Genomic DNA, 25,952 nt, shown 5'->3' on the forward strand with positions numbered 1-25,952 from the left:
GCCAGAAAAAGACTGAATTTCTCTGTGGTGTATGTTTTTGCATCCCTGTCTATCTGCACACGTGCTTGTGTGTGTTTGGGCATGTGAGCCGAATAAATAACTCAGAGCCCTCTTCTCTGAGTGATCTTGGCACTCTCAAGGTAATGACGAGGAACCTCTTCTCCAGGAGAAAGAGCATCCTTCAGAAGACGCACAATTTTCTAGCAAAGGGGAAAATAATTTTCCCTTGCTCTTCAGTTAGCTTTGAAAGAGGTGGGAGGAAAAGGTATATAAAAAAACACAAAAAACAGAGTTCAAGAAACAGCATACAAAAGGTCGCTCGACATATGGCACCAGACCAAGCATCCACTGTGAACTGCTGCATACGCATTCATCAAACGCACCCCATTGTATCATGAGTACTAGCAGTGATAGTCAGGTCTTTACAGAGAAACACTTTGACATTTTGTGAAATCACCTGCTTCAACTACTTGGTAAGAGTTGGACTGGATGACTGATAGCACTCATGTATGTCCGGTTGTTTTTCAGACACTGGCGAGAGCCTGGTGTTACCCTTCAACTAAGCTCAACTACCAGTGGCTCCAACTTCACATTTAATGAACAGACATGAGTGTGTTACCGGCTTTCTCATCTAAACTGCCTACAAGCAGATTTCAGGAAAATGTCAAGCTTTTTTTTTTTAGCTAAAGTACAACTGCCACAGTTATTTAATAACAAATTCAGAAATTTCAAGATTATTGCAGAAGTTTTACCAGTACACTCTATTATCAGTGGTGAAAGTATTACATGCAACATGCAGACCAAAAAAATGCAATTTAGTCTGATTGTAACAAGTTTGCAGTGCCGGTGGAGCAACTTGAGGAATCTTATCATGACATTTCTAGGAAAAATCAGTGGTTGCGACCGTGGCTCAGGGGGTTGGGAAGCGTATCTGTAACCGGAAGGTCGCCGGTTCGATCCCTGGGCTCTCTGTCCTGGTCGTTGTGTCCTTGGGCAAGACACTTTACCCTACCGCCTACTGGTGATGGCCAGAGGGGCCGATGGCGCGATATGGCAGCCTCGCCTCTGTCAGTCTGCCCCAGGGCAGCTGTGGCTACAACTGTAGCTTGCCTCCACCAGTGTGTGAATGCGAGAGTGAATGAATAGTGGCATTGTAAAGCGCTTTGGGTGCCTTGAAAAGCGCCATATAAATCCAATCCATTATTATATAAATATTTGGGGTTTGAAACACTGTGGACACAATTACACAGGTAGGCTGGTGGGAGGGAGCCTGTCTTTAAGTGACCAAATTCCAAATGGCACCAGTTGCATTCATTCTCTGTTTTGCAAATAATTTCTGTCTACTTTATGAGTGCAGACAGGGCCAATACACTGGAATCAGTCTGAGTCACTCTGCACTGATGGGCTTAACTCTTTTGCAGCATGTCCCTTTGCCATAGGGGACTCAAAGCTGGCTGCCAACTGGTTGTATTCTGGTTATATTCCTATAAAAAGGAAGGTTTCCAAGCACCTGTATCATTTTACAGTTACTTCACTATCTGCACCAAATTTGTTGTTATCTGTTAAGGAATTGCTGAATCTGTTTAAAATCTATGAGGTTCTGGCTTCACTATCTTAATGTGTATAAAGTGCAATCAAAGCAATACAACAGCCTGAACGGCATTTCATAAATCTGCCTCTAAAAGTTAACAACACATCCCTCATACAAATGTAGCCACTGTCCCCTTCCCAAATAGGAAAGATTGTGTTAGTATTGCTTTAAAATGCTATTTCTGGTGCTTTGTGGACAGGTGCACTTGGGTCAGGTGGTTTTCCCCTCAGAAGCATCTGGACATAACTTCTAGAACTCATGGCGAGTGTGCTGTTGACCCAGTGCGCCTTGTTTTGCTTTTAGACTAACAGATGTTTTTTGGGGGTCTGGGTCATAGCTGAATACTAAGTTTATCATCACATATGATGATCTTCCTGAAGGTGTTAACAGTTTGGACTTTGTGGGTCCTGCTCCTTAATTGTTTCATGCAGTCCTGCTTAAGAATTGTCCATAACATCCAGTGTAGTGTAGCTTTAAGGCCGTAAAAAACTAATTGGGAATTCTAAAGTACAACTACCTGAACAAGCATATTATTTTGAATAAAATATAAATATAATTTAGTTCCCAGAACAGTTATGGAGCTATCTGTGCATGCTGCCAAAACCATGAAACCCTGGCACAGGAAGGCTGTTTTTCATTTTTCACCATACTGTAACGTGGTGGCAACTTGCCAGTCCCCCCCAGCACCGCTACCACAACAACTACACAAACACCCGCCGTATGTGGGCTCTGACCCGGGCAGGTGACTGCTGTGCCACAAATTGATTGGCCGAGGCCTGTCGCCAGGCAGTGACTCTTCATCACTGAGTGTTTTGGGCATTGAGATAATGGCCCCCATTAATCTAGAGCCACACTCAGGGCTGTTTCACTCCCACTGCCACACACGAACACACACACACACACACACACACACACACACACACACACACACACACACACACACACACACAATGACTGACACTCACATGCACTTGCACACATAACCCACACAGAGGTCTCTTTAGATGTGTGTGAATAGCCTCTAAATTATAAGTCTCGATCTTTCCTTTCCTTTTTATGCTCTTTCCTTTATCCCTCTGCCGGTTTTCCTCACTCATCTGTTGTTTCTTTTCCTCGTTTTTTTTCCAGGACTTCCTCTTTATGTCCTTTCTTTCTTTTTTCTATTTTTATTACACTCATTCATTTTCCTCTTCTTTTCTTTTTGACACCCTTCTTCCTTTTCTCTTCACATTCGATTTTGTTTTTTCATCATAACCCCGTCCTGTCTTCCTTTCATTTATCCTTCCCTTTCCCCTTTCTTTGCTCCATTTCCATTTATTTCCTTCCTTTCTGCTTTTCTTTCCACATCATTTCTTTTTCCTTCTTCTTTCTCTTTCATTTCCACAATATTTTCATTCTTCTTCTTATTTTGTTTCCATGTCATTGTCTCTTACTTCCTTTTTCTTTTCTTTCCTTTCATCTGTTTCAGTTTTTTCTTAACTAATTCTTTTCTTCCCATATCCTTTTTACACGTCTTCCCATCCTTCCTTCCTTCTGACTTAATTTTGACATTTTCTTTTCTTATAGTTTCTTGCTTGTTTTCTATATTTCTGTATTTTCCTGTTCTGTTTTTTGCCATTTGTTTTACAGTACGTTCAATCTTCTTTTTTAATTTTAAATTCCTTCTTTAATTCTCTTGTTACCCCCCACATCTCCTGTCTTTCCTCATTTGTGCCTATGTTATCATTTGTTTTCTTATTTTGTGTGGTCCTGTGTCTCTATATCATGTCCTACATTTCCCACTTCAGCCCTCAGATCCTTAGATGACCCCCCTGTGCTCATATTTACACGTGTCCTCCTATCTGTTTCTGCATCTCCTCTATATCTCACTCAGTGAATCTCTCTCCTCCCTCTTTTTCCCGCTCCCTCTCACACTCATATTAGGAGCATTTTTTTTCATTAGGTATTGGATTATTAATGGAATAATTAGTAATGGGATGTATTTTAATGAACAAATCAATCACTGAATTAAATATGGGTTTGAAACTGAATGTATGCGGGGCTACAGTAGTCTTTTAATTTGGCTCCCCTCTCCCCTTTCCCTCTCTGTCTTCCATTCACGGTCTCTCTCCTCAGGCTCGGTATAATGAAAGCAGAATACATTCAGCGAGTAGCTGTCCTGCCACTTAAATGATTGGCTTTGGCAGGGAAGCTCTGGCTGGACAACGGTCTCCACTGGGGTTTTTTTTTATGGTGGGGGGGTAGAGGTGGGACGGCTGTAGGAACGAGGGGGTTGTATCTCGGCCACTGTCAGCGTGTGAACAGTGAGACAGTGGGGTCATTTGTATTTGTACCAGTGCACGTGACGCCCTGCATGACGCCCTGCAGGAAACACCTTGCAGTCAGATTTTGGACTCTGCTGTCACTGTGGCTCCGTGCTAACACTGGCCTCGTAGCATTTCTGCACACTGTTAAAATATGCAAGAAGGTGTGTGTGTGTGTGTGTGGGAACAAGCAATGACACAAACCCCTTCACACACACACCAACAAACTGTAAAATAAGGCAAAATCAGCAGGGACTTTTTTGTTCATGCGTGTGTGCTCTTCCACGTGCAGTTAGAGTTGCATCCTGCGGCGGCTCCCCGGAGATGCCACCCCAATGGCACGAGATCCAATCTGGTCAAGCTTAGCGTGGAGCCCTCTGTGTCACTCACTTCCCTGTGAAACGCCTCTCGGTGCTGAGCAAACACATCTCGCCTGCACTTATTAGCCCAGCCTTAACACTTCTTCTTCCTCCTTCTGCTGCTTGTTCTCTTTTCCCTCCCAACACGTTTCCCCTCATATTACCCTCCCTCGCTAAAATAACGGAGTCAATCTTTTGCTTGGAATCAAATCATCTCCCTCCTGCGCTCGTGTGTCTATCATGCCATCGCATGTCAGTGAAATGTCTCAATACTCTCAGCATGCAGATGTGGACCTGGACAGGTGTGTTTTCTGAGATGAGATTGCCCTGATTTGATGGTTTTGTTTCCCTCCCGTTACACAGTTAAGTTTCCTGCTGGAAAAGTGAAAAAGAAGGAGTCACTTTTCAGGGCACAAAGGACAAAAACCCTGAGGCTGGGCCTTTTGGAGTGAATCAAAAACATCTTTAACATGTATTTTCACATGTTACATAAACAGCAAGATTTTTGGAATTCACTTTTTGAATGATGTAGTGATGCTAATACTGTTTCTTACTGGTATGGTTTGTACTGACAACGTGCAGGCATGTAGGGGGTGATATATGGGGTTGTAAATATCATGTTACTCTGGACCTCTGACCTCTCCTTCAAGGTCAAATAAGGTCAAACTTTCATAAAATCTTATCTTTAAAACTGCGTTTAAATTTCTGCTTCCTTTTTTATTGGCAACATTTTTTTATGCCAGGATATAACAGTTTAAATAGATAACAACATGTTCAAGGTTCCTGAAATAAGTATCACTGTTTTTGGAAAAGTAAGTGAACTTGTGATCAAAACGCTTGATATTTATAACTAAACATTTAAACTAATTTTACTAAATTGGTGTAGCCGCATGAATAAAATAATAATTGTGCTCAAAATTATGTCAGGTGTATTAAAATGAGTTTCAGCAGGGCTAATAACAAAAGCCTGCGCTTTGCATTTGTTTTTACTGCAATACAGTATGTTTAAAAAAAAAAGGAAACAAAGGAAGCACAATGAATACATACAAGATACTAGGAAAGGAAAAAAACTACATAGCAAGAAATTATATTAGTCAGACACTCCATTAAAAACCCTCCAGAAGGCTCCAAGGGCACAAACAGAGAAATCGAGTTACTCAGTCACCCACATGGATCAAAGAAGCTGCGACCTTTATTTGTACCAGGCTGTAAACATTATTTTAAACATGGGAGACTTTGGGAACTGACCACATTGCAGTTCCTCAAGTGGCCACTAGAGGAACTGTAGTTTTTACCTCTTCTCAGCTCCAGAGGTTACCCATGGTAACAATGATATCACAAATCAGTCATCATGTGATATATGATAGACTCGTTATATAGTAATAATAATAATAATAATAATAATAATAATAATGGATTGCATTTATATAGCACTTTTCGGGACCCCTCAAAGCGCTTTACAATGCCACTATTCATTCACTCTCACATTCACACACTGATGAAGGCAAGCTACAGTTGCCTCGCCTCTGTCAGTCTGCCCTGGGGCAGACTGACAGAGGCGAGGCTGCCATATCACGCCATCGGCCCCTCTGGCCATCACCAGTAGGCGGCAGGTGAAGTGTCTTGCCCAAGGACACAACGACCGAGACTGTCCGAGCCGGGGCTCGAACCGACAAACTTCCGATTACAGGACGAACACCCAACTCTTGAGCCACGATCGCGAGTAAGACAGTTATCTAAGATTCATGGCAATATTTGTATAGAAGAAGAAAAAATGGCCGCCGTGTACGTGTATCATATTGATCCAGTGTGTTGATGCATCTATTCTGTTCTGTATTCTGTTAGCTCTCGATTAGCTTTCCTCTTAAGTCTGGTGTCATTATACAATGTGTTTATATTGTGGTATCAATAGCTTGTCCCTGCCCTATTCGCTTATCACAGTGTTGACTCCCATTGTCGTGTAGCTGATAAGTAAATGAGACCAAACGACTGTAAAAATGCTCAGTTATGCGGTAAACTCACTGTATCGATTACTATTTTTTCAGTCATTGTTTGGTTGCCGTATCATAGACCCAGTACATTTTTCAACAAGCAGAAGAAGAAATAGAAATCTCAGTTTACTGCTATTGACATCTCATTTCTACATTGTGCCTCTGCTGTTACAATCACATCTACGGTTGTAGTACTGTGAATAGGAACAAAGCCGATGTCAATATAAATGTTTAAGTTGAGCAGTTGGTTTGGTGTACAAAGATGTCTTTGATTTCTCTCTGTAGTGCCGTGATACCCGAAAAATCCTCCAGTGCAGGGTTTGTTCTCTTGTATAGAGTTCCCTCACAGATCTTAAATCTCTCTTTAGCCGTCATTGAAACTACTACAGCCAACTGCCTGCCGGGGTCTGGTGAAGATAACAGTCTGAGCAGACTCAGAAAACCCCAAAAGATAGTCATCAAGCATCTTCTGAGAGTTATGCTTACACAATGTGCTAGTAAAAGCACAGCCGTTTATGTGAATAACTACACAGTTCTGCTGTGATTTTTTAATACACTCAGTATTTGGACCCTTAAAATAATGCAGTAGGTTTGTCAAAGATGTTATAATAACCACTGAGGAATTACCTTCATTTTGACCAAGTGTGTCACCTTCCTCAGAATGCTCATTTTCAGGTCTCATGTTTAAAATATAATACATTATTAATTAACAGCAACACCTTTTAGTTTACACACCAGATATCTCTCCCCATTGGCGTCCTTTAGCTGGGAATAAAAGGCGCTGCAGCGGAAGCAATTAACCACAGAGTGATGAAAATGTTTCACTGTGCACTGAAAAGCAATTACGAACTGAAGAGTAGCATGATTCCTGTCAACAATGTCCATTTAAATTCCTGTTAACATCTGATGAGCAAATCTAATACAGCCAGGAGGTGAAACATGTTTTTCCACGTGCGTGTGTTCATCACTGGCATGTTGAACATAAGCAGAAACTAGTACACGCGTGGTGTATGTCAGGGAAGCGGAGAAACATGATTTTAATGTGCAGATTTTAAAAAGCTTACTAACTTCAACCCTGTTATGTCTCTACTGTTGCTAATGTTCTGATATCTATGAAATCAGAAGTGGCTGAGCTTGAAATGTGGCAACTTCTTGGCCTAAAAAGGTGAGCCAAAACTGCAGTTTGTTTGGTCTCTAACTGATTCGCATAGTCAAATGCTGTTTGCATGGAAGATGCTGACTTGTCTGCATCTTGTCTGCAAGTATTGGTCATCTACTTGCCGATTGGTATTAAAACGTAAAAGTAAAATCAACAAGCTTTTTGAAGATCCTTTTCACTGCTGCTCTGTAGGCAGTTAGCTTGCAGACGTGTGGGTGTTTCAATGACTGCAGCAACCGGATAGCAAACAAACCAATCATGAGGGGGTAAACCTCTTTGCAACCACTTTTCACCTAGCGGTTGGTAGCAACCACTCAACAACCATTCAGGGAATACAGATCTTTCCACAGTAATCAGAGGGTACCAGGGGGTCACTGAGTGCTTGTATGACTGCAGGAATGGATTTAACAGACAGCCAACAACCACGACCAACAACTAGCCAACTGCTGGCTGTAGATCCAGAGGTAGAGTGGGGTGTCGACCAATTAAAAGGTTGGTGGTTCGCTCCCTGATCCTCCAGTCTGTGTGTCAAAATAACCCCCAAGTTATCCCAAGCGCATCCATCGGAGTGTGAATCTTAGCCGGGGTGTGATTGGGTGAATAAGACTTGTAGTAGAAAGTTCTCTGAGTGCTCAGAGTAGACGAGTGCTATGCAAGTATCAGCCCATTTGCCATTTTTCAGACGGTTGACAGCTTGTTTCTTGACCTCTGTGACTTACTAGGATCTTAAAACCTCCATTCAAGTCACTTTGAAGTGTGGTTTCGCTTTGGAGCATTTTAAATCACTTATATGACAAATAACATATTTTGTTTTGTGTTTAAATTTGCAAAATGCTCCTTGACAGCCAAGCTGCTGGGCATTGGCTGAAAACTTCACTCAACCCTCTTGTCCAAGATATGGGCACTACTTGCTGTAAAAAAACAATGCTGTTTCCAAAATATGTTATACTACAAGTGGTGACATTCATTTTTAATACTCTATTTTTGATGTCAGCAGGTTTTTATTCCACATCCATTCAAGTGTCCCTCCAAACAAACTGCTTAAACAGATTTGAGCACTTTCTAAAGCTTTTTTTTTTCCGAATCCAGATATGACAAATTGTCACTGGATGCCAGCTCTAGCAGTGAAAATAGCACATTTTAAAATCCTTCACACCAAAGGAGGATATCATATATTTTAGCACGTAAGCCAAATGATTGATGAATTCCTTTTAGTCTATATTTTCCACTAAAAACACATTATATAAAGTTATAGTGAATTTATTACTGTCAGCAGGCTATATGGTAGTGATCCATGTTCAGCTCTTTATTTCCCCGGGGCTTCATTAATAATGCAGTCCCACAATTCTTTGCATCTGAGAGCTTGTCGGGAGCCACATCACGCCATGATTACCAAACAACCCATAATACTATCTTTTATGATAAGAAACAAAAACCAAACCAAGTGATGTGTTTTCCTCCAACGCAAACACATTCTCAAATTCTTTCACACACACACCAGCCGGTCCCCAGGAGGACGCACATGTCCCTGCTGATGCAACAAAATGAGGAAACAGGGCGGGGGAAGACCGCAGAGGAAGAGTATGAGGTGATGAGTGGAACGGGCGGCGGAGAGATAAGCCTCTTGGGTCTTTCTAATTATCTGTAAGGATCAGCAGTGCTCAAGGATGCATAAGGGGAGGGATTTGACTGCCAGATCCACTGGTAGGAAGGCCTGATTGGATCGGGCACCTCTTACCATACATCCCGATTACTCACAATGCCTGGAACCGAGACTCATTAGACACAGACGTCCGCACGCATGCAGATGAATGGCGGCAGGTGGAAATTCGCAGGGATTCTCCGACAAACACTTCATAACCGTGCCTTTCTGAAATGGCTGCAAACAAGAAACAACTTTCTTCTGTACTTATTATGGAGTCCTAAACATGTCATTTTAACAAAACAAGCATAAACGATTCTGCCAGGTTGCTCTGTGAATCAATTTCGTGCAATCAGGATTTCATTTTCTTTGCTACGAGCAGCCTTATTACAAACAAACGGGATGAAACGGCGTGCTGAAATTAAAGCATTTTTGTTACTTATTTGTGTGCATGCGTGCAATGTCAACAGTAAAGTGTCCCCTTTCCCGTATGAAAAGTAGCCAGTGGGCAGAATAGTCTGTCAGCTTCTCACCGAGATAATTACCCTCTGTGATTAAAAATTATAACTTCTCAGTGTCACAGTGAGCAGCAGACAAATTACAGGCATTACTGTGAACGCTGGACTGTGTGAGTGTATGGCTTGGTGCTCAGCTGATTCAAATCAGGATCAGATGTCCTCATTGTTCTTTTTTTTCCCCCTCTTCTCCTCCTGTTTGCTTTCTCTCTTCCTTTCTGTCCGCTTCACCTGTCGAAGTCACGAGGCCGCTGAGCTGCTGATGAAACCCATCATTACCGTCCTCTCGGCTGCCCGCAGGCCATCCTAAACTTCACAGGATCTCACTTGAGTGCTGTTAATTGATGCTTGGATAGCACCGTCACCCCCACAAGGACATTTAGTTACATGGCTGAAAATGTCATCTTTTGTTGCAGCTGAAGCAGGAGGGTTTTATTTAAATTTTACTCGAACTTCCATGTTTCTGCAGCTTTACGCTACGGTATATATTACTCGTATTTCCTCAGGAGAGATGAAATTCATCGCACTGAAAGGGGGAAAAAAATCTTCCTTTTAATTCCGTTTCAGAAGCCAAAAAAAATTATTGACATTTGCTCGTGTAAATTCGCCAGCAGCGGTCTGTTATTGCCTGCACAGTGACATTTTGGAGGGATCTCTCTGTCCCACAGGGGAGTTGAGATCATGGCAACGGAGCTTAGATATTTTTACCTTTGGTTCCCTCTCTTGAGGAAAGATATAATTAAGAAAGGAAGGAGGAAGACAACAAGCGCTGATAAGTTCTGACATTGTTCCCTCCCACTGAGGGGTTTGCTTTTACGTGCTCTGTCTTACCTGCGTACGGTGGCCCTGAGCTGCAAAATACAAGAAATCATAGAAATATTTTAAATATCTGACACAAATAGAAAGTGTTTAATAAAAGTATGATGATGGATGGATGCCAACAAACAAAAAAATGGATTACCAAAGCTTAAAAGCTACCAGAAAACAGAACAGTTAGCATAAATGCAACAACTTAAATGTTCTTGCATCATCATCCAAATACTGATGTAGAAATCTGTAAAGAAACAAAATGTGAGGTTTATTTAGCATTATGAAGTTAGTTACTTGTAACAACAAAACCCAAAAGTGAAACTTTCCTAGAGAGCAGAGAAAACAACTAGAGATCAAAAACAACAAGAGAACTAAACTAGAGAACGCATCAGATGGTCGGAGAAAAACAAAGCAAGAACATGACTACACACTCACCAGCCACTTTATTAGTTATGCATGTTCAACCACTTGCTAACACAGATATCTACTTATCCAAGACAAGATTATGGTCGAGACAACACACTTTTGAACTGATCATCATGGTTGTTGATGCCAGATCGGCTGTTCTGAGTATTTCAGAATCTGCTGATCCTACTGGGATTTTCTCACACAGCCATCTCTAAGGTTAACAGAGAATGGTTTGAAAAATACTGTGAGGCAGCGCGACAGCACAGCGGTTAACCTGGATTTGAATCCACCATCTGGCCTTTCAGTTTGGAGTTTGCATGTTGTCCTCTCCAGGTACCTCCCATAGTCCAAAAACATGCAGTTAGTAGAGTTATGCTAATTGGTGAATTTAAATTGCCCATAGGAACGTGAGTGTGAATGGTTGGCTGTCTCTGTTTCTGTGTTAGTCCTGCAAGAGACTGGAGACCTGTATAGGATGTACCCTTTCTCTCACCCTTGGTAGCTGAGATAGGCTTCTGCTAGAAGAGTACAGATCGTCTGAAAAAGACAAAATATCCAGTGAGCAGCTGTTCTCTACATGAAAATGCTTTTGTTGATGTCAGATGTCAGAGGAGAATGGTCAGACTGTTCCAAGCTGATAAGGCAAAAGTAAGTAAGTCTTTACTACCACGGTGTGCAGAAGAGCATCTCACCAGGTCCCACTCCCTTCAGCTAAGAACAGGAAACTTTATCTATAATTCATACAGGCTCACCAGACTTTATAATAGATAACTGGAGAACTGCTGCACAGTCTGATGAGTCTTGATTTATGCCACCAAATTTGGTGGCATAAATGGCTGGGTTGAGATTTAGCATAATCAGCATGAAAACATGGATCCATCCTGTTTTGTATCAATGGTTCAGTCTGCTGGTAGTTTAATGGTGTGGAGGAGGGTTTCTTGGCACACTTTGGGCCCTTGAGCGCCAACTGAGTATCGTTTAAACACCATAGCCCACTTAGTATTGAGTATTGTTGCTGACCATGTCCATCCCTTTATGACCACAATGAACCATCTTCTGATGGCTATTTCTAGCAGGTCAGCACACATGTCACAAAGCTGAAATCATCTTAAACTGGTTTCTTGAACATAACAATGAGTTCACTGTACTGTTTGACACTGTCATGTCAACATGGACCAAGATCTCTGAGGAGTGTTTCCAGCACCTGGTTGAATCTGCGCCATGAAGAGTCAAAGCTAAAACAAAAAAATATAAGAAGCTGGAGTTACAACCTTAAGACAATCAAAAGCAAAGCAATCCAAACAGAAAGTTACAAAAGAGGAACCTGAAATCGTATAATACAACAGAACTAAAGCGTATCATTGCAACACAAAAGCCCAGGACCATTGCAAAGATGCTGCCAATCTAGAAATGTTACTCTTTGTCTTTAGTTGTCATGTTTTGCACCCCAGTGCCACCATACCCTTTGTGCACACAGACGCACAGATCAGCAGCTCTGCTTGATAGATAGCTACAGTTTCTCCTGCTTTGTGAAACCAGAATGGCTGAATGCGGAGTAAATGGGCCCACACCCGGCGTGCTGCGCCGCCGCTTAGCCGTCGTTACATATGTCCCGCTATGCCACATTCACCTGCATCGTTCATTAGCCATCCAAACCATCCGGCGATGGTGCGAGGGTAATTCAAACAGAATGCTACTTTTTACGCATATAATCTCTTCTTTGGGGAACAAATTTGACTCCACTTTCTGTAACAGCATTTCAGAATAAAATTTGAATTTGTTATGCGCTCTCAATTGAAGAGACTGGCTCACTCTCACTCCCGTCTATTTTCCCTCGCTCCCACACAAGCGCACAGCGAGGTCTTTTTCACACACATGCTTTGGAGACTGCCAGCTCTGTGGGAAGGCCTTCCATTCTATCTCCAGCTCAGCACACAGCGCATGACAGACGACCACCTGCGCCACCTGAGCGGAGCCATTGTGCATGCTCCTTATCGCACTGGTCCCAGTTCCCGGCGTGTGGACAGTTCCATATTGCTCATATTGTTGCTGCCTCCTCACCCTTTCTGTGGGGCGGCTGGATTTTTTTTTTTTTTCATTTTTTTCTGGGTGGGAGATGGGTGGTGGTGGAAGGGGGGTGCACCACATGCGGTGCTCTTATCACTCCCTCTGGAAACAGACACATCACCTTTTGGTTCCTTGGAATTTTTTCTTTTAGCCTTTCTTAACATGAATTCCCAAATAAAGTGAAGTCCAGGGAGTCGGTGCACGTGTTTCTACCTGAGAATTGGATCATTAAAGCTATTTAACTGCTGAGAGTCCCCATTGAAACTGCCGCACATTGGTAATAATTCAGCAAAAACTGGATCTGCTGACTTGACTTGGATATTACCTGTTGTAGTCCACCGTGTCCATCCTCCTCTTTCTCCTCTTACCTTCCAGCTGCTCTCCTTTATGCCCAGCATCTGTTATTCTGCAGCACCACTGCTGAGGTGCACCGCTCCCTGCAGTTACTCCTCCACTCCACTCCCTTTTTTTTTCATGCGCTTGTTTTTCTACATTACCGAAGACTCAGATCTTCCTTCTTCTTTTCTTCCTGTTAGATAGGAGGTGCTAATGGGTTGCCGACCAGCCGTGACCTCGTCTGTTGCGTGCTTTGGAAGACTTTTAGCCCCTGTAAGCAATTCAGGAGCCCGCGGAGATGAAAAAGACCTTCGGTGCTGTTTAAAAATGAGATTTTATCCCACTTGCTAGCCCTACACCAGGTCAGAAAAAGGATAAACTATTCACAATAAATCCCTCTGCTTTCACAAGCTATTTAACGAACACTTAACAAAACAACAAGGAAACATTCATTCCCTTCTATCTTGCATATTAGTTCAGATTTCTGACCTTTTTCTTCTCTATATAGAACAAAAACTGAAGCAAGTGGTGTAAAATATGAGAAAAGGTCTGCATATTTTATTCCAACGCAGCTCACTCAGTAAGTGGAAACATAAAAAGGATGAGTCAGAGGTAAAGACAGCTATGACAAGAAGAAGCATTCCTCTGCCGAGTCTATTAAGTGACATTAGAATAGCTAAAGCAAAGTTTAAATAGCTGACTAAACACTGTTTAAAGTTGTTAATTACACAGCTTTTGTGCCGCAATTACTCGTCACCTTTCAGCCGACACATCCAGCTCTGATAAAGCTGCGGTGAACTCAAACGTAGTGATATGAGTGAGTTTAGGTCGTGGCTTTAAGAGTTGATGGGTGAAGCAACATGAGGCATTTGTACCGTTTCTGTGGGTTAGCTACAGGCAATCATGTTAACATTAGTTCACCAGGTATAGTAGGCCGTCTACCTGCCTTGGGCAAGATACTAACCCCGTGTTGCTCTCCGATGCATCCATCAGAGCATGAATGTGTGTAAATGTTAATGTGTGAATGTTTCCTATGCACTTCTGCGTAGGAAAAAAAGTGCTTGTGTGAATGAAGAATGTTGTATAAAGTGCTTTGGGTGCTCCGGGAGAGTAGAAAAGTGCTATGTAAGAATCAGTCCATGATCATTGGCATTTACATTTACAGCTACTCCATAAGACCCACTGGCACCTCAAGGTCTAACATACTGTACAAAGCTGAAAGACAATGTGGAAGTGCCAAGAACAAGTCAGGCCCCACAGACTTCCCTGTTAAAATCCTCAACTTTACATCACAATCCACCATGTTTCCATATTAGTACATGAGAAATACATTGAGGGTGTTTTTTTTCTATTTCCTAAAGCCTCTTAAGGAGTGTTCGGTGAGGTTCCTCAGTTATCTGCGCGATGGGAGGACAGGCTGAGTTTTGGGTTCCTATGCAGGGAGGAGAAAAATAGCAGAGCAGTGTGCAGCTTTTCATGTCTGGCGATATGGATGTTATTTTTATTTATATTGATTTAAAGAACAAGAGCACGAAAAAAGGGGGAAATGCAAACTGCATCTAGGAGATAAAGAACTACATTATATTGCTAACACAGCACTGGTACTTGATACACTTGATACAAGGTAGGATCGACCCAATTTTGGTAAATCTGTGTGAATCATAGCCTCAGTTTCCTTTTCTTAGCTGACAGGAGTGCCACCCAGTGTGGTCCTCTGCTGCTGTAGTTCATCTGCTTCGAGGTTCAACATGCATTCAAAAGCATAAATGCAATAAACTGCTGCCGTGTGATTGGCTGACTAAATATTTGAATCAATGCGCAGTTGAACAGGTGTCATTTTCTAATAAAGTGGCCTGTGAGTCCACATAGTTCGTTGCCTGAGTTTACGTGTGCAGAGGAACCAATAAAATGGACAGTGTTTAATACCTTCATAGAGCTGTGTGTCATCAACTGGTAGCATTTGAACAGCTGAATACCCGCCAGCCAATCAAATCATATGTGATTTTTTTTTCTTTTACACCATTTTTGTAATTTTTAAAGAGTCATACTCGCTTACTTTTTTCATCTGCAGTCAAAAAAAAGTAGTTGTGTATGACTTGGATATATATAGTGCATTAATAACTGGTGTTTTGCCAGTGTATGCACAGACAGTAGACCACGGCTGACCATGCCAACGTCCCAAAGCACATCCTGACTTTTACAAAGGTCTTTGCAAAACAGCTATTGAAAAGTTACACAGAGTAAATGTTTTTGGCAGACAAAAAAAAAAGTAAAATTATTTCAAACTGCTATAGCAGCACTTCATGCTCAGAGGGCTTCAAACATACCCCCGGTGTCATCTGGGATTAGCAGCAAGGATGTTAGGCCCTTAACCTTGCTGCTGGGAGGCGGGGGAAAGCTGCAGTGAACATGCTCAGCGGGACCTTTCATATACGGTTCAAGCACATGTTGTCCGGAAACTGTGGCTTTGCCTGAATTGGACAGACGTATTCAAATGAGCTGCTGCTGTTCACAGTGACCATTCATCCAGTTGTGCCCCAGTGTCAACATTAACAGCGAAATTGTGTTACACAATGAGAAAGCTGACTTGCCATTTAAATGAAATGAGATGAGCAAATACAGAGGATTCACGTCTGTCCCTCTTCTAGCTTCAGTGTGAATCACTGTATTTGTATTTCAGCTCCTTTTTTCATTTAGCTTCAGTAACTTGGGGTCATTCTACATCCAACATATGAGTGAATGTTTCCAAATGTCCTTGAAATGTTTGCATGCTCACCACCACCTTATATTTTTTTCAACTTCATTATCGGTTCTCATGATAAAACTGACTTTAAAATGCACTTAGTCCACAAGAGCCCTTTTTTACCTTTACTTATATCAAAAACTGATAAAGTTACATATTGGGAGGTGTAGCATGTCATTCGTTACTTGTTAGAAAACTCACAGGCAAACTGCATCTTCTCTCTATTTATCTACATCAGCCTGAGCATCATCATCTTTCCTTCAAAGGTCAGCCGTAAACATTTACTTTGAACTTTGAGTGCATCGGCCCGGTGGGAGGTTTGGAGTGACGCATGGTGCCAAATGTAGCTCTTCTTCTGACGCCGACAGCTTTGCTTTTTGCCACAGAAAAATAATGGCTGACAGAGAGAGAACAAAGCGATTTTGCCTTTTGGGCACATAGACAGGTACTTTACTCATCTGCTGTTTCTTCAAGCTGTTCTGGGGTTCCTGCAGATCCTGAAATAGTTATAAATATTAGGCTTTAATTGGTATTAAAATGGGCTTCCACAAACCTTAAAAATGCTAGGAGACACAAATGTTTTCTGATGTAATCTGTCAGTTAAAATCTGAAAAGAATTCATATCATCTTCCCTCACATTTATAGAAGAACCAAACTACTTTGCTCTGAGGAGATGTTCAAAGCAAACGATGTGGGGGATCGACAATTTCAATGAAAACAGGCAGTTTCTGAGGCACAGCTGAGGCTGGTACCACATAAGGCGAGATGTATTATGTGCAGGAAGTGTTGCAAACTCTTTTAAGGGATTTAAGGCAGTGAAATCCTGCAGTGCTGCCAAGCTCTATACGCCCTTTTCCTTGCAGTTCAGCTAAAGCCGCCTACCACACTGCTTGACCTGCCCGTTACATCTCACATCAGCTTGTTTAAGCTCAGGGAACGACTGAACCAAACCACAGAAATCAAACACCGAACTCATTTTGTAATTTCTTCAGTTTTGCTTATTGTAGAGTTTATGTTAAATGTTATTGTTATCATTCACCTTAAATCCAACTTCTTAAGATGCGGGACCCAAAGCCAACTAATAATCAGACTGATCATCCAAAAGTCCAAAGACACCCAGAAAACTCTCAACAAACAGCAGTTTAATGACTATGGTAAAAAATTGCTGGTCTGAATATTGCTTGTGTATTTAATAGCCATTTAAAAGCAATCATATTTTAAATGTAGCTCCAAGTGTGGCATTTTAGCCTTTACTGCAATAGGAAAGTGGAGAGAAAAAGAAAAGATGACTTCAAGGCAGATTCAAACCCAAGCTGCTGCATTGAGCTTACAGCGTATTAGTTGCCAGCGAGATAAACCAGCACCAAAGTGTGACTCTTCAACAGAATGTCAAGTGGCACTAACTTTAGCATTGTTAGCATTTAATGTGTTTCAGGTTAACTGAACATGGTTATGTGCTATTCTAGTTGAGTGGATAAATGCTAGCTTCCTGTCACTCCTGAGAAGTTTTCTCCATGTGTGGATAACGGCTCTGATCGTGGTTCACTGGAGTCCCTAAGAATTTTTTTTAACACTTTCAAGACTGATCGACCTCAGTGAAATTGTTTCTCTGCTGTTTCTTGTGGCATGATGTTGTACTTTTTGAGAATGTCAAACGGGTTCTTATTAAGTGATTTCTTAATTCAACAGTAATCAACTGGGGTTAATCAAAGTTCATTCGTGATTTAAAAATCACAAGATTGTGTTAGATCTTAAGACTATATGAATAATTATGAATAATTAGTTCATCTGGTATTTCTGGTGACTAGTTGTGATGGTATCAATGCTTAATTGTCTGGCTTACCAGTTGTGCAGTAAGCACCTTTGTTAAATGATGTATTAAACCAAACAAGTTCTTCAAGAGGTCACAGGAACCATCTTCACCGTGTACAGTTCAGGGAGCATGAAAAGACCGCTGTGTCAGGGTCCTGGGTCTCCTGACCCAGCGTTTTAGTTCTTTGTGATTTTTGTATTATTGTACTTGGTGTGAGTTTCTAGTTTCGATCCCTTGCCCTTCATGTTTCTCTATGTCCCCTCTGTTCTGTATAAGTCTGTGTCTGCATGTTTGATTTCCCCTCTGTGTCTCTCGGTTCTTAGAGTCCTCTGCCTTATGGTTTATGTCTCTGTGTTTCTTAGTTGCTGTCTCCACTGTGTCAAGTTCGCGTCTCTGTGTGATCCTTCCTGTTTTACTTTGAAGGTCCGTGTCTTATGTGAATGTGTCCTGCTTTGCTTGTCTCGTCAGTTCTAATTTCCCCCAGCTGTGCTCTCCTTCTGTGTCTCATTCTCCTCGTTACTTCCCAGTGTATTTAGTCCCTGTGTTTCTCTGAGTCAGTGTTGCGTCGTACCCTCAACAAGCTGTGTGTGTTTTGCCTCCGTGTTACCAGTGTTTTGTTTCCAGTTCCAGTTCAGTGTTTTCTGCTTCAGTGTTTTAGTCCACCAGCGTTTTTGTTTGTCTTTTGATGCCTTTAGTTAGTAAGAGGGTTTCCAGCAATAAAGCTGCGCTTTAAGTTGAACTTCTGTGTCTGAGTCCTGCATTTTGGATCCACCACTCCTGCTTGCACGCCTGCCACACAGCCAACCATGACAGAACGACGCAACCATCAAATGGATCCTGCGGACTCACGGTCTCAGTATCTCGCGCAGTTGTGGAATTACTGCCGGGAGGTAATCCACGCTGAGGACACCCCCAAGAGACTCCTTCAGGTGGTCTTTTTCGACAACTTTTTGTCTTCCACCCTCTGCACAGCTGGTTTTTTGGACATTAACGGATTAAAACAATTAATAACAGCGCTGAGAGCCAGGATTTGCTTCGAACTGTTTGGCATGGGCGGTCCAGGCAAGGTAGAGTCAGCTACCCTCCTGGAAGCCCTCGCTGCCTGGTATTCTCAGCATCAGCATCTGTTCCCATCAAGCTTTATCACTAAATCATTCCATCCTCCCTTAAGAGAGGGACTGCATCCTCGTTGCCTTCACCCCAGTACACCAGTGTCACCTGTGTCTCCAGCAGTTCAGCTCCCAGTGTCGCCTGCTCAGCAGCCACTCTCAGCCCAGTTAGCTCCCCCGCAGCCACTCTCAGCCCAGTTAGCTCCCCCGCAGCCACTCTCAGCCCAGTTAGCTCCCCCGCAGCCACTCTCAGCCCAGTTAGCTCCCCCGCAGCCACTCTCAGCCCAGTTAGCTCCCCCGCAGCCACTCTCAGCCCAGTTAGCTCCCCCGCAGCCACTCTCAGCCCAGTTAGCTCCCCCGCAGCCACTCTCAGCCCAGTTAGCTCCCCCGCAGCCACTCTCAGCCCAGTTAGCTCCCCCGCAGCCACTCTCAGCCCAGTTAGCTCCCCCGCAGCCACTCTCAGCCCAGTTAGCTCCCCCGCAGCCACTCTCAGCCCAGTTAGCTCCCCCGCAGCCACTCGTAGCGCAGGCCGCAGTAGCTCCAGTGCCGCCTGTAGCGCAGGCCCCAGTAGCTCCAGTGCCGCCTGTAGCGCAGGCCCCAGTAGCTCCAGTGCCGCCTGTAGCGCAGGCCCCAGTAGCTCCAGTGCCGCCTGTAGCGCAGGCCCCAGTAGCTCCAGTGCCGCCTGTAGCGCAGGCCCCAGTAGCTCCAGTGCCGCCTGTAGCGCAGGCCCCAGTAGCTCCAGTGCCGCCTGTAGCGCAGGCCCCAGTAGCTCCAGTGCCGCCTGTAGCGCAGGCCCCAGTAGCTCCAGTGCCGCCTGTAGCGCAGGCCCCAGTAGCTCCAGTGCCGCCTGTAGCGCAGGCCCCAGTAGCTCCAGTGCCGCCTGTAGCGCAGGCCCCAGTAGCTCCAGTGCCGCCTGTAGCGCAGGCCCCAGTAGCTCCAGTGCCGCCTGTAGCGCAGGCCCCAGTAGCTCCAGTGCCGCCTGTAGCGCAGGCCCCAGTAGCTCTGGCTCCAGCATTACCGGTTCCACTCGTTCACTCCATGCAGGGAGAAAGCCTAAGTCCTACTCAAGGTGCTTTTCATGGTTCAGCCGCCATTGGCACTGTTTGCCGCTCCAGGGCTTCCCCAGAGGCTAGGTCCCAGTCCTCAGCTGATGCTGGACCCCTGGAGTTTAAGCAGCCACCTGGGAAGTGCCCCGTGTCAGTGCTGTCTGAGCAGGGCCAGTGCTCAGCACAGCACCCATTTCCTTCATGTCTGCCAGTGGACTCCATGCCTGCTGGCTTTGTGATGGCTTCTGCTGGAGGGTCCAAGGGGCCCGTCCAGCCTTCGTCTCGTGTCTCCGCTGGAGGGTCCGAGGGACCGCTCCGGCCTTTGTTTCCTGTTTCCGCTGGAGGGTCCAAGGGACCGCTCCGGCCTTTGTCTCCTGTTTCAGCTGGGGGGCCCGAGGAGCCCGTCCAGCAGCCCTCCTCGTCAGCTGGTGGTTCCGGAGAACCACACCAGCCTCATGCCTCGTCGGCTGGAGGGTCCGAGGGGCCCGTTCAGCCTCCTGTCTCCGCTGGAGGGTCCGAGGGGCCCGTTCAGCCTCACGCCACGTCAGCTGGAGGGCCCGAGGAGCCTGTCCAGCCGCCACCTGCGGCCGCCTCGTCGTCGCCTGGTCCAGCTTCATCCGAGTCTTCGTCTTCGTCCTCGCCTGGTCCGGCTTCATCCGAGTCTTCGTCTTCGTCCTCGCCTGGTCTGGCTTCAGCCTGTGCTTCGCCTGGTCCAGCCTCATCAGAGCCTTCGGCCTCGCCAGGCCCAGCCTCATCAGAGCCTTCGGCCTCGCCAGGCCCAGCCTCCGTGTCTTCATCCACGCCTGGTCCAGCTTCTGCCTGTGCTTCGCCTGGTCCTGCCCCGCCTGGTCCTGCCCCGCCTGGTCCTGTGCCCACCGGGCCTCAGCCAGTACGCTTGACACTGGGGCGCCGCCGCTGCCTTCCGCGCGGCCGGCCCCCTGCACTGCTCCGTCGTCTCCTTCGTCGCCGCCGCTGCCTTCCGCGCGGTCGGCCCCCTGCACTGCTCCGTCGTCTCCTTCGTCGCCGCCGTTGGCTTCCGCACAGCCGGCCCCCTGACCTGTTTGGACTCCTGTGCTGTCGGCCCCCTGGCCAGCCCCCTGCATTGTTCTTTTTTCTGGGCTCGTGTTTTGTTTTGGGGCTTTCTTGTGCTTTGGTGTTTTTGTTTCGCATGTTTGATTTCCCCTCTGTGTCTCTCGGTTCTTAGAGTCCTCTGCCTTATGGTTTATGTCTGTGTTTCTTAGTTGCTGTCTCCACTGTGTCAAGTTCGCGTCTCTGTGTGATCCTTCCTGTTTTACTTTGAAGGTCCGTGTCTTATGTGAATGTGTCCTGCTTTGCTTGTCTCGTCAGTTCTAATTTCCCCCAGCTGTGCTCTCCTTCTGTGTCTCATTCTCCTCGTTACTTCCCAGTGTATTTAGTCCCTGTGTTTCTCTGAGTCAGTGTTGCGTCGTACCCTCAACAAGCTGTGTGTGTTTTGCCTCCGTGTTACCAGTGTTTTGTTTCCAGTTCAGTGTTTTCTGCTTCAGTGTTTTAGTCCACCAGCGTTTTTGTTTGTCTTTTGATGCCTTTAGTTAGTAAGAGGGTTTCCAGCAATAAAGCTGCGCTTTAAGTTGAACTTCTGTGTCTGAGTCCTGCATTTTGGATCCACCACTCCTGCTTGCATGCCTGCCACACAGCCAACCATGACACGCTGTTCTCTCAATACCAAAAAAAATCACGTAATCCACGTGATTTTCAATCATCTCTAATGATCTAATCACCCTTTTATTTCTTTATTATGCTCCATGACTCGGGTCTTGATTGAAAGTCTTAAACTGTGCACTGGCAGACGGACCCTCTCGACCTGAAACGCTGGCTGCCCCCAACGTCCCTCCCCCCGGGACGCTGCTGTTTATTGCCCAGGGTGGCTGAAAATTAATTGGCTCCTTGAGCTGCTCTACGTTCCCCGTCAGTGCGATGGCCTCCCCTCATTGCCCTGTCACTTTAAGTCGAAGTGTATTAATGGACTGTGTGGGCCATTGATTCCTAATTTCTCTCGACGTCAACAGGCGGGATAAATACGCCCGAAGTCGGTCGTCTTCTGGCTTATTGTAATCAGCATTGTTATTGATCGCCTGCCCGACCCCCCCGAAGTAATCTATTTTAAATACACTTTCAGTAAAAGAGGGGTGCTCATTGCCTAGTCAGGACACATTGTCTTCATATTAGAGAGGAAAGCCACAGATGTAGAAAAAGGGAGACAGGAAATACAAGTAGGAAGTGTCCTGAACTGGGAGATAACGGTGAGAGACATGCAAACTGGCCGATGGATGCGTTTCACGAGGAGCTGGGCACCGTGGTGAAATATCACTTGCTTTTGCGTGTAGGTGGTGGTCTCTGGGTGGTCACTGTCAGTGTGAGTGCGTGTGCATATGTGTTTCTACACATCTGTCTCCCCGAGACCAGCGGATGATGGATGAGGACTCAGCTACCAGCGAGCCAGACGTTGGAGCGATCGATTTATCCTCACATTCGTCTGGGAGGAGGAGGCGTGCGGCGGCTCGCCACGGTGAACATTTCAACACAGTGTTCCTCGATATGTGCCCGCGTGTCCACGAACACACAGGCATATACTGTATTTTCATAGTAAGCATTTCAAATGGGCAATGATTCTCTCGCACCAGTGGATGCGTGAGCCGTGGTTTGAATTCCTCATTGTGCGCTGACCATAATGACCACCAAGGTGTTTTCATTGATCCGCCTGCAAAATGGCATCCACTTGTTTAACATCCAGAGTAATAATGCTTCAGCTGGCCCAGCCTCGCCCGTCTACCTGTTCATCTGGCAGTTTTCTTCAGATATGACTGCACAAGACAGGAGAAGAGTGAGTGTTTGTGCTCACACATGCATGATAAGACGTGCCTGTTTGCGTGTGTCTGGCATTCTCTGCTTGACTTCACGTGTGTCCATGCGTGCGCTTGCACAGCCACAAATGGGTTTTTGTGCGACTGTCAAAGAGCCGCTGCTCCGTCCAGCCCATTGAGCAACAAATTAGGGCCGCAAAGCAAAGTTGTCTCCAGTCTAAGCTTTGTTGTTTTTCCCCTTACTCGCTTTGCTCATCAGGTGTTCATAATCAACGTTAACAAATCAGCAGGGCATCCATTGTTCTCCCTGCCCAGCCATCTTGAAAATGGCCCCAATTACTGAGGACACCAAGGCGACGTGTCAGTTATGAGTGAACAAGATTGCATTTGACTTGGACGCGTTACAAGACGTAGGTACTGATGTTGCACACTTCGGTACAAAGCCAGCACCTGTTTTTGTTTTTTTAACAATATATTGTGAATGTCAAAGAGCTTCTAGAAGGAAGTTTCTCCACCTGGCAGTCATTTCGGTAGTGCTTCGGGGCTCTTATTTTAAATCCACTGTCAAAATGAATATGGAAAGAGCTTTTCTGTTATCATCGGGGCATAAAAACTGTATAAAGCCACCAGTCTAATGTGACAGAAATAACTTTTAAAAATGGGTATTCTTCCTGAAAAAATTGGCTTTTGAAGCTTTTTCAGGTCACACTTCTTCTACGCATGCTCGCCATTAAACAACTCTATGACTTCATTAAGAGGTCAATCAGTATTGCTGACGTCACACCATTCATAATGAAAAACTCCATGCATTCATCTTTTATTCACATATTCGTTACTATCAAAACGAGAAGATAGAAATATCTTGAGCGACCCCTCGTTTCTTTATGTTTTGCTGCTTCAAAACAGCTTTCTTGTAATTTTTGTAGGGTATCAAAGTTTTTCTTTGGACATTGGCTGCTTTTTCACTCATTTTGAGTCCAGACCTGACTATCTAAGGAAACTGTGGAACACAGGCAACCACATCAGTCTCGGATTGGCCTCCCCAGAGCCCGGATCTCATCATTATTGAAGCAGTGTGGGATCACATTGACAGAGAACAGAACAAAACGCAGAAACACCAAAAGAAGAGCTTTGAGTGTCCTTCAAGAAGCCTGGAGAACTATTCCTGAAGACGACTTAAAGACATGACAAGAAAGCTGCCTAAGAGAGTTCAGACTGTGCTGAAGAATAAAAGTGGTCACACCAAATATTGACTTTCAAGCTCGTTATGATTGTACAAACTCTGTTTTTGCCTTATTTACTGTATTTACATGTGCGTTTTCAAATGTTTCAATAAAACACTGCACCTCTTTCCCATTCCCTTGCAAAATATAAAGACATGAGAGGCAGCTCAAGACTTTTGCACAGCAGTGGATGCCACCAAATAGTTATAAATGTCGTGAAACTATACTCCAGCTAAGTTAGTTATTTGCTGTTTGTTGCCATTTTTGCATTTACTGGATTCTGTTATATGTTTCTATTAAGGTTTCCACTGAGCACATCTCTCTTTCTTATAAGGTCTCTGGCGTTTACAGCTTCTACGTTTAAAATGTGTGTCATCATTGACTCAGTGGCCATGAATATCAACAATTCAATGTTCTCTAACCACAAATCTGTGGTGACATCACTGTCATATGAGTGCTCACAGTTTGGGAAATTTTAGACTGAGAAATGTTGAGTTTTGTTTTTGGACTCTGACAGGCAGATCGTCTGCGCCAAAAAACTGACATCTCTGAAATGCTATAAAAGCCGACTTGGAGTCTCCATCTCTTTGAGTCATGTATATGAGAAGTGCTAACAATGAATGATTGAGTCTAAATGTCTGCTTGGATGTGCAGTTAATGACAATGACAATTATGACAATAATTTTATGTTAGTGCTGACATTTGCCACATCACCGATCTCAGACTGCTTCAGTCTTGAAATTTAAAATGATGAATGACTTCATGAGAGGATTCGCAGTCAACTCTTTCTCTCTCTGTCTCAGGGAATGATGTACCTGGAGGAGAGGAGGCTGGTCCACAGGGACCTGGCAGCTCGGAACGTGCTGGTAAAGTCTCCCAATCACATCAAGATCACCGACTTCGGCCTAGCCCGACTGCTGGACGGCGATGAGAAAGAATACAATGCAGACGGGGGAAAGGTCGGTGTAAGTGGAAGAGTGTTAATCTTTATGTGTGTACAGCGCAATTTCACATGCGGGACAATTGATATGAAAGTACTAAAACTACAAGACTTGTGACAGGGAAAACCGTACATAAATGACACTTTTCACAATAATATACATTAAATTCAGTTCATTTCAATTCAGTTTTATTTATATAAACTTGTCTCACTTTATCTGAGCAAAATCACAGTAACTGTTGACTCGAGGCGCTTTATATTGTAAGGTAAAGATCCTACAAGAATACAGAGAAATCCCAAACAATCAAACAAACCACTACAAGTAATCACTTGGTGATGGTGGGAAGGAAAAACTCCCTTTTAACAGGAAGAAACCTCCGGCAGAACCAGGCTCAGTGAGAGGCAGCCAACTGTCACCCTATATCAGGTGTGCATAATTATTAGGCAACGTCCTTTCCTTTGGCAAAATGGGTCAAAAGAAGGACTTGACAGGCTCAGAAAAGTCAAAAATAGTGAGATATCTTGCAGAGGGATGCAGCAGTCTCAAAACTGCAAAGCTTCTGAAGCGTGATCATTGAACAATCAAGCGTTTCATTCAAAATAGTCAACAGGGTCGCAAGAAGCGTGTGGAAAAACCAAGGCGCAAAATAACTGCCCATGAACTGAGAAAAGTCAAGCGTGCAGCTGCCAAGATGGCACTTGCCACCAGTTTGGCCATATTTCAGAGCTGCAACATCACTGGAGTGCCCAAAAGCACAAGGTGTGCAATACTCAGAGACATGGCCAAGGTAAGAAAGGCTGAAAGACGACCACCACTGAACAAGACACACAAGCTGAAACGTCAAGACTGGGCCAAGAAATATCTCAAGACTGGTTTTTCTAAGGTTTTATGGACTGATGACATGAGAGTGAGTCTCGATGGGCCAGATGGATGGGCCCGTGGCTGGATTGGTAAAGGGCAGAGAGCTCCAGTCCGACTCAGACGCCAGCAAGGTGGAGGTGGAGTACTGGTTTGGGCTGGTATCATCAAAGATGAGCTTGTGGGGCCTTTTCGGGT

General features: G+C 44.4%; 1 protein-coding gene and 1 pseudogene across 2 annotated transcripts in view; both read left to right on the forward strand.

Moving 5' to 3' along the window:
- LOC147301864 (receptor tyrosine-protein kinase erbB-4-like) overlaps positions 1-25,952 on the forward strand; it is a 367,641-nt gene that overhangs the window by 315,662 nt on the left and 26,027 nt on the right. For both annotated transcript variants that reach the window (XM_086284333.1, XM_086284335.1), the window contains exon 21: positions 24,759-24,920. In XM_086284333.1, coding sequence (XP_086140459.1) covers positions 24,759-24,920 — 162 coding nt within the window. The remainder of the gene's footprint in view (positions 1-24,758; positions 24,921-25,952) is intronic.
- Positions 12,319-21,800, forward strand: LOC147301866 (uncharacterized; annotated as a pseudogene).

Source organism: Aulonocara sp. 'chitande type north' Nkhata Bay, linkage group LG23, assembly GCF_057382095.1.
Source record: "Aulonocara sp. 'chitande type north' Nkhata Bay isolate Kocher_YH1m ecotype deep benthic linkage group LG23, A_spYH_male_GT1.1, whole genome shotgun sequence".
Classification (NCBI taxonomy): domain Eukaryota; kingdom Metazoa; phylum Chordata; class Actinopteri; order Cichliformes; family Cichlidae; genus Aulonocara; species Aulonocara sp. 'chitande type north' Nkhata Bay.